The sequence below is a fragment of the Clavelina lepadiformis genome, chromosome 3, assembly GCF_947623445.1.
Source record: "Clavelina lepadiformis chromosome 3, kaClaLepa1.1, whole genome shotgun sequence".
Taxonomy (NCBI): Eukaryota; Metazoa; Chordata; class Ascidiacea; order Aplousobranchia; family Clavelinidae; genus Clavelina; species Clavelina lepadiformis.
The window spans coordinates 6,261,970-6,271,331 of NC_135242.1; the positions used below are offsets into that span (position 1 = coordinate 6,261,970).

At 33.9% G+C, this 9,362-nt stretch overlaps 1 protein-coding gene across 2 annotated transcripts; it reads left to right on the forward strand.

Annotated features, from left to right (window-relative positions):
- The first annotated feature begins 1,222 nt into the window (after window positions 1-1,222).
- LOC143450324 (uncharacterized) lies at window positions 1,223-9,116 on the forward strand. Of its 2 annotated transcripts, XM_076950823.1 has the most exons (11): window positions 1,223-3,940; window positions 4,137-4,367; window positions 4,549-4,618; window positions 5,032-5,160; window positions 6,514-6,652; window positions 6,817-6,904; window positions 7,012-7,121; window positions 7,371-7,628; window positions 7,792-7,947; window positions 8,111-8,272; window positions 8,358-9,116. In XM_076950823.1, exons 1-11 carry the CDS (start codon window positions 3,379-3,381, stop codon window positions 8,505-8,507), a joined length of 2,055 nt encoding a protein of 684 aa, XP_076806938.1. In that variant the 5' UTR covers window positions 1,223-3,378; the 3' UTR covers window positions 8,508-9,116. The 2 variants fall into 2 exon arrangements, with proteins under 2 accessions (XP_076806938.1, XP_076806939.1); XM_076950824.1 differs by lacking the exon at window positions 5,032-5,160.
- The last annotated feature ends 246 nt before the right edge of the window (window positions 9,117-9,362 follow it).

Below are 9,362 nucleotides of genomic sequence, written 5' to 3' on the forward strand. Positions count from 1 at the left end.
GCCACCAGCATATTCACACTAATGAAAAAAAAACATTAGATCGCATGGTTTAACCTAGCCTATTTGCTCACAATCAATTAATAAATTCCAAAATTACAAGCAAATTAGCCTACAACAACAATGAACTGTATGAACAGAGTGAATGAAAAACGTTTTATTTCTTGTTAATCTAGGCTGTCGTATAGTTCAGCTCCGTCACCGTGTACAAGTAGTTTGCCTTCAAATACAGCAGTAAAAGCCTAAAAAAATAACTTCCCCATGCACTATGTTCAGAACATTTTGATGAAAACACAACACTTCTCGCGTATTTATTCCTTATGTGCCTTACAGACCGTTTATAGACAGATAGAAGAGGCCATGGCGGGTAATAAGCCTACAAAAAAATAGAGTGTTTGGGCAATAGGTTAGGCCTATCTAGGCTATCCTATCAAACTACTTACCGGTAGCCAACTATACACACAGAGATTTGAGTTAGTCTAAGCCTTAGAGCTAAATCGGCCTACAACACTCACCCTAAGCTTTGGGTATTGGCTGCATCAGCTCTACATACAGACATACTCAGCCACTCATAGTAAGTGCAGTGTGTAAGGACTAAGGATTATATTATAGGCTTGCTGTAAATTTAGCAAAAAAGCAATGAAAACTGTTACAACAGCGCTATCTAAGGCTGTTTTTAACACTGTTTTTCTCTTTTTTATCCTACCACAAAACATCAAGATCTAAGCAAAGAGTATAAAAGAATAAATCTAGGACTCTAAAGTTAAACGCCAAAAAAGATATACAACCGAGTGCAATTTGGCCTACTTTATAGTTTGGTTTATTCTTTTTATACCATGCTTATGCCATAGATGCACGAGGTAAGATACAAATAAGATAAAATACTTCCAGCTGTTCTGTCTCTCCATATAAAAGAGATGATGATTTATTTTAGATGATGAATATAAACTTGTAAACCATTTGGTCAATGTATATATAGATATGTATATAGAGAATTTTTGATGAGCCTAGAAATCTAAATTAATTCATTTAGTCCTACTTTTGCTTTATTAATTTACTTCAATCCAGCATTCAAAATGAAATGGTCGCTTTCGAACTGTGTTCGATGTCTATGTTGCCAGCTGTTACTACTTAACCGTAAAATCACGTGGTGTAAACAGAAAACAAAAATCGTGATATCCAAATAGTTCCCAAACTTAATGGCATGGCAATGGCTGAATGATGAATATGATGATATAACCAGAGGTGGGCAGTCGGTACTTTGAAAGTTTGAAAGAAGTAAAAAATGTCAAATGTTTTAAAAAAGTAATTCGGTACTTCGTCGATACTCGGTGCCGATACTTTTCGTGTAAAAGATGCTGCAGCAAATGCTATATTTGCCGCTATTATGCCTCCGGGAAAGACTACTCCATGTCAAAACATATGAGACGTTACTCGTTCGAAATTTTACTTCACATTTCCAGATTAAAAAAGATCAACAGATGCTACAACTGGTATTAAGGATTAATTAACATATGTTCTTGAAAACATACTTGTTAAATATTTGAACTAATGACGCGAAAAGTACCGAGTACCGAGACCGACTGAAATTTCTTGAAATAAGTAATTCGGTAGTTTTTTTCAAAAGTACTGACGGTACCGGTATCGGTACAGAAAAAGTACTGCGGTACAGTAATTCGGTACTATAGTACCGCGGTACTGCCCACCTGTGGGTAGAGCATCGTATTATTCATCATACGAAGGGACTAGCCTTCAGTTGTATTTCACCAACAGTAGTTTGGTTTAAGATGTGTGGCCGGTTTAGGAGATAAGACATGCAAACAGTTAATTTCTCAAATCCCGTTTGAATTATGGTTTGAGTAACTCATAAGTGTCTAGCCTACTGGCTAAGAAGGTTCTGAAGTTTAACTTCAGACTTTAGGTGTGGTTAGCTTATCCTATACCTTGGCGTTTGAGCAAACCGAGAAAATTCCTGAGCAAATAAGTTTTGGCAGTGTATATTCCATCGGCTACCGTTTACCGAATTTGGGAAAAACTACTTGAACGGTAAATAGTATTTTAAAACTCCTAAAAAAAGAAGCCAAATAACAGCAAAATTCGAACCCGAGATCTCCAGCATACGAGCTCCATCATTAACCACTACTCCACAGAATTTCTTTCTTCACCTTATATAAAACTAGAGTGTTAGTTCTTATTTTATAGCGGTTTGAGTCCTACGCACTGGACTAGTTCGATACAAAGTATCTCGTACCTAGTGACGTAAAATGTGAAAGAGTTTGCATGGTATCTGTGGTGCATTTGAATGTAATAATTTGGTTTGAACTTTAGTTTAGTTGATTAGTTTAAACTTCGCATGACATGCAAAACAAATTCGTTTATATAATCACAGGTAACATGCAAAATCTTTCGCATTTTAGGTCACATGCTTTTCTGACTATGTATCTAGACGTCATATCGAACACATGTACCATACCTACGAATCAAACCACTGTAAAATAAGAACTAGGCAATATATTTCATATGAAAAGGAATTCATATGCAACTCACCTGAGCGAAACCTTTTCAATCCATTACCCAGAACGTTTATACTTTAAAAAAGAGTCAAAGTGAGTAGACAATTTCCACTGTTAACAATAGGCGACCAAAAAATCTTTCTACCCAAAAATGGCAGCAGTAATGAAAGGGTTTATCTTATGGTTACTTGCTTTTTACTTGTATTTTTTTAGGTTGTGATTTTTCTAAATTTTCTGGCTTTGCTAAAATTTGGTGCAATACTATTAAGCTGAAATAAAAAAATCACTGCCACCTAGCAAATACTACAACAAACAGGAGCATAGACTAGCATATGTTATTAATATCTTTCCTGAGTGTGAACATGATTATCTATTTTACCATTTTTGGGAACTGTGTTAACAACTTAGTTTTTGTTTCGCACAATTGGTGGTGGAAAGTAAATGATAAGTACATAAGGACAGTTCTTACTTGAGTAACAAACGTTGTTCATTCCAGTGTATGTTTAACACTGTAACATCTTTTCCACTGGGGCAAATTTTTCTTCATAAATTTGTTTGTCATGTTTGAAACCAAACCTGATATTTTTACTGCTAAACCATTTGCCAAACAATGGGTGCAAAACAAAGCCAGATAAAGTGCATTAAATTGCACCTAGTGATTTACTGTATACTGTAGTTGAAAGTTAAAGTATGTATTTTTAGTTTGATATTGTTGAAGATAATGTATATGATAATGTATAGTTAACAGAGCAAACTGTTTGACTCTATGTTTTTCTATTGGTCTAGCAGCAGCTAAACTGAACTCCATCTCTGACACACTAACAATGGAAGATTTCTAACTTGCAATTTGAAGTTTATTATAGCAATAATGCTACCAAAGTTGTCAATCGATAGTGATAGTGATGACAAAAGACCCAGCTTAACATCTTCTCGCGATGAGTTTCATACAGAACTTCCAATATCCGCTCGAGCAATGGTGGTTTTAAGTCGAGCAGCAAGGAAAAATGTTCAACAACAACAACAGATGCTGAGGCAGCAAAGTCCCAAGTATCCCAGGTATCTAAAATCCTCCATTGAACAGAGAAGAAAAGTAACAAAGGTTCCTGAAAGTACTCGAGTTGAAACTCTTTCTGCTCCACCCAACTTTGGATATCCAGTTCATGTAATGAACCCAGTATTACATTCCGAGCCACCAAAGATTGTCATCATTAATGCAAGTCAAGACGGAAGCCGTTTTGAAGGTGACAAACTACCTAAGAATGAAACCACAGATCGAGAGCAACAGTTCAAGCAGTATTCACGCAGACAATTACTTGCATCTTCCAAAGCTAAAGCTCCGCAAAGCAAGCCGCCATTTCACTTTGAACAAGTTGAATTTGCATCTCCAAGGATTTCTCCAGATTTTCATTTGAAGCCTAATGAAACACCAAGTAGATTGCTGAAAATTGTTTAACTAAGCTTAGACATATTATACCTCTACTTTCTGCAAGTCAGATGCTATATAATCGGTCTAATGTGATGGTTTAGAGGCACTTTCATTATCTAAAGATCGTCTATTATCTCTTTCTTGCTTGTAGTAGTTAGCCTATATCTTTATTTTTTTTATTGTCAACAGCTTTTGTTTAGGATCTAATGTTACTTCTACTGATTGGGAATGGGTTCGTGAAAGGCTGGCAAGTAGAGAAAGTGCCTTTACTCGGCCTGAATCGTCACTTACTTTTGCTGATTTTTTGGATGCCTTGGAACCTGGTTCTGATGAATATGACACAGATCTTGAAGATAATTTTGTTGATTGCAATTATGAAAGCAGGGATTTTACTGGATTGTCGAACTATAAACAAGCATGCCGTAGAAAAGGTTGATAACTTGAATTATATCGAAATCATTATGTTATAGTTATCTGAGATAACTTTGCTGTGATATCTCATTTGACCTAATTTATCATGATTTGCTTGGTGAAAAATCTTGCACCTGGTTGCATTAAACTGGCAGTAATAGTTCTATTTAGAAGTTAAATTTTAATTTTTCTTAATTACAGGTATTCCAGTAGCACAACAAATTGTGCAGAAGTTGTCAGACAAAAAGGCCAGTTTCAGACTGAATCATCGGTATGATTTGTAGTTGTTATTTATTGCAGTTGTGTTGTAATTTTGCAGATATGTACTACAGTCGGGACACTTTTTGTGTAATATGTTGCAACAATCTACAGAAATGCCATAATATTAAGCTATATCATTTCTGGTTTCACATCAATAAAGTTATTGCCTACATTTCTAAAACACAAATTAGATGTGATTTACATATTTATATTGAATATGCATATACATACCTATACTATACCTTAGGTATGTATAATATTGTAAGTCAAGTTGTAATGTTTCATATAACATTCATATCATTTTGTTAAATCTTTTTATTTACTGTTTTTCTAAGCTTATTCATTACATAATTTGTTTGTTTTCTGTTTTAGTATTTAACATAATGCTTTGGAAATTTTTTTATTACACTCACTTCCTTGCAGCTGCTTAAGTAGTAGAGATACTTTTGCTTTAGCCAGTGGCTTGGCAAGTAATACATTTGTTGAGAATTTGAATTTGTCTGGAAATTCTATTGACTGCAATGGAGCTGGGCATCTTACTCATATGTTAAAGTATGCCCTTGACATGAGTGAAAGTTGACTTTATTTGACATGACTTCCTTAAAATTTTATTGTGTTTATTTAACGGCATTTTTGTTGGTTTTACTAACAAGGAGTGTTTGTGTTTGGGAAATGGTAATACTCCAGTGAGTTTAAGTAAACAATCACCTGGAAATTTTGCTTTCAAAAGCTTACTGTGACTTTTCTTACAAAATGCTCGGTCATTACATACTTTTACATGCTTTATACTTCAGTATTTCCGAAACAGTGCACCATAGCGAGTTGCCAGGCCTCACAGCTTGCCTATAAATTTTAACTTTTTTTTCGATAAAGCACACAGTTTAGCGACGGGCTTTAGTGGAATCTATTTCCAAGATTGTTTTCTGTCACAATGCATTCATTGTTGAGTTACAATTGTTCTTAGACAACAACCAGATTTATTATAAAACATCAGCTCTAACTACTTTTTTGTTTTGATGTGATGTGATGTTATTTTTACAATTTCCTTTGATTTGGGCACCGCAATGATTTCAAATGTCAAATTTTGTTTGGAAACCACTGCCTTATACTTTTAAATTAGTTATGTCTAATGTCATTGCTGAAACTAAACCAAGTTATTAAAGAGATATTATCAACACATATAATTGTGAAAGGATATTGTTCATTGTTAATACTGTTGTTGAGGCGAACCAAAGTAAATTTTTCTCTTCAATGATGAGGATTTTTAAATAATGCTATACCTTTTTTAAAATGTTCTAATAAACTATTAAAAAAGCTACGCTTCGCAATATAGGATTTTGGGTTTCAACGAGGTCGCGTGACCTTTTTCCAGTTGTTCCATTTACTAATCCATGTTTTGCTTTGTGTATAAACATTGTTTAAAGGAACGTGGTGCTTTGTGTTCTCTTTTGTATTGGTAGCCGGGCAATCCATTATTATTTTTGAACAAAGATTCTAAACTCCTCCCATCCATAGCTCAAGTATCAAGCCCTTAACCTCTTTAAGTTGACTGTAAGCACCAGACAATGGGTCTACAAGGCATCTTCGAAACACTATGCAACATCTCTTATGCTTCTTATACCTGTTCAATTGAAACATGTTTATTTGATTTTCTAATTGGACTTAATTACATGTATCCCCTTTCATTGACTGAAAACATGTCATTACACAAATTCAGTTGTTTTATAACTAATCTAATAATATTTGAAAGAAAATAAGTGTGTGAATAATTGTCGTTGAATGCACCAACATCTTATAATTCAATGATTTAACTTCTTTTGGTTTTGTGTTAATGTAATTATGTATTTTAGTATATTTTTTATAAATTCTGCATCATCGTGAGACAGCCTTCATATTATTTTTTAGAAAAAACTATACCATTACAAAATTGGACTTGAGTGATAATGCCTTGCAAAATGATGTGGGAGGTCATCTTTCTGCAATGCTAACTGAAAATAATTCACTTACACATATCAATATCAGCAATAACAAACTAGGAGATAAGGTATGTCATAGTTGTTATTATTTAATAAGTTCCACTACTTTTCAGATAAATAGTCAAAGTCATGCACTTTGCTGAATTCAACGTTTTTCTTGACTAAACTTGACTAGTTAATGCCATACTTCAAATCTGTGGTGTTTTTAATAATGTTTTTTTTTAATTTAAAGGAAGCTCTGATGCTTTGTGAAAGTTTGCGCTTCAACACTTCCTTGCTGTCACTTGACATTAGTCATAATCAATTAACGGATATAGGAGGTACACAAATTTAAACAATAAAATGATAAGATAAACAAGTTTGATAATTTTTTTTAGGCACTTATGACATGTTAGCTTTATAATAGCCTTTTTTATTTAATTTGTAGGCCAAGCCTTTGCAGCAGCTCTGATGGATAATAGTGTGATGAACAGCTTAGATCTGAGTTGGAATATGTTAGGCAAAAAGGCAGGGTCTGCAATCGGTAAAGCTTTAAAGGTTGGTTAATTTCTATTATCTAAGATGGTTTAAAGATGATAAGGAGAACATTAGCAGAAATTAAACTCTCGCACAAAAGCAGCATCGTAATATCAAACATTAATAATTATGGTCTACACACTTATCATATAAAAACATAACCTATAGACAGCATAAAATTATTTTTTAAAGTGAATAACTACCAAACTTTAATTGCAATTTGTTGATAATAAATTATTCAACCCTTTTTGTGAAATTAAACTTCTGTAGCTGAACAAATCTCTGAAAAGTCTTGACCTGTCTTGGAATGGATTAGGAGACGAAGGAGCTGGCCTGCTTGCTCGTCCATTGCGCAACAACACTGCTCTGAAGCATTTATCTTTAGCTGTTAATCACATCGGTCCATTCGGGATAGAATGCCTCGCAAATGGCATCTGTGGAAGCCGACTGAAAAGAGGAAAGAGATCAAATTGTGTTTTACAAACTTTGATCTTAGACCGGAACCCACTTGGAAGTAAAGGGCTTTCTGTGAGTTTGCTTTAAATATACAATCAAGGGCTTATTCATAATTACGTTACATTAAAATACTAGAGCATGTTCAACAATCTTGCTTAAATGTATGGGCTCTATGGAGTATTGGATTAATCTTCAGTATTGCACATGTTATCATCCTGGCACTTTCCTGTTTAAGGTCTTTATAAAACACATGGAGCAAAGTGAGGTTTTAATTGATTTAAGCATAAAAGAAGTTGTTTTGGCAAGTGACTTCATGTCAAAGATACGGAAACTAACAACGTCACGTTCCGTCTCAATACATTATGAAGGTCAGCTGGAGGAAGACAAACATGTAATAAGAGATGGAAATTAACATAAAGCTATTGCATATCCTAATGCATTAGTTTTAGCATCAATATTATTCTGTAATTTCCTACTTTTTATCATTATTTTAACAACATTAAGCTAGATCACCAAATATTTATGTGTTTAGTTTTTTTTAATTTTCTTTGCAGATCTGTGCAATAAGATTCGGATCTATAGCACTTCGCCAGGTTTTAAGTGATAACAGAATTCAGCTTCGACGTTTCTTCAAATCTTTGGATGCAGATAAGACAGGGGCAAGCCCTGCACAGGTTGAAGTGGGACTCTCAAGTATGAAGCGTCCTACCAGTGAGGTAATAACTGCTTTAAGGTGGTAAGTTTGACCGAAAGTATTTCCCGGTTACCCATGTTCATGTTTATGCTATGCTGTTAACTCAGATTGAACTTCGAAGACTCATACAAAGTCTGAACTCAAGAGGCACAAATCTAATTCATTTCAAAGATGTTGCACAGTATTCATATACTCCACCGCCTGCTCCTGCCAAGCCAAAGAAAGTGAGGACAAAAAAGAGATCTTCTATATACTAACTGAAAAAAGACAGGACCTACTTCATCTTTAACTTATTGTATACACAATTTTTTATATGTATTCTGCGTTGAAATTTTTATGCATCTTTTTGTCAATTAATGGCAGTTAATAATTCAGAAATCGTTCGTCGTGTGATACTTCAGAAGTTACTGCACTATTTTTTTTGTTTTTTTCGCAGAGATTTTATCTTATACTTTTTCTAGCATGAACAATTAACATAGAAATGAGATTGTGCAGCATATGCTGCTTTTCCACTGTGATTTGTTACTGTTAATTGCCCTGAGATATATCCTTTTTACCAGTTTCTTTTATGTAAGTAAAAAAGTACACAACTGTTCCTATTCAGTGTTGATTTTCGTCACACAGAGATCTGTTTTACTATTTTGTATTTACTAGGGTTGGCTGCAAAAGTAATGACATTCATTTATGGAATAATTTTAAGCTTCATTTTTATTCACCTTCATCAGTTACTTTCAAATTGGTATTATAAAAGTAAAAGAAATTAAAAAACCGTTGCATTTACTACAGAATTGCTTCAACATTCAACTGTTTTCAAACATTCAGAAAGTATTATTTAATCTATTTGTTGAATAAATTATTTCATTCGGTTTGATTAGTCCGAATATTACTTGAGATGTGTGGCATAGTTTAGATCTATATGTGCATATGTTGTAAGATTATAGCAGAAGTTTTAATCAATAATATAAAATAGGGGGGCTAGGTCTTGATTACCATAGCTTTCATATTACAAGACAAAAGCCAAAAATAGGTGCTAGCAGGATTTTAGAAAGCTCCTGTAAACTAAACTCCTGTAAATCTAAACTCTTCCCACTGGGAAGTTTTGGTATTGGAAT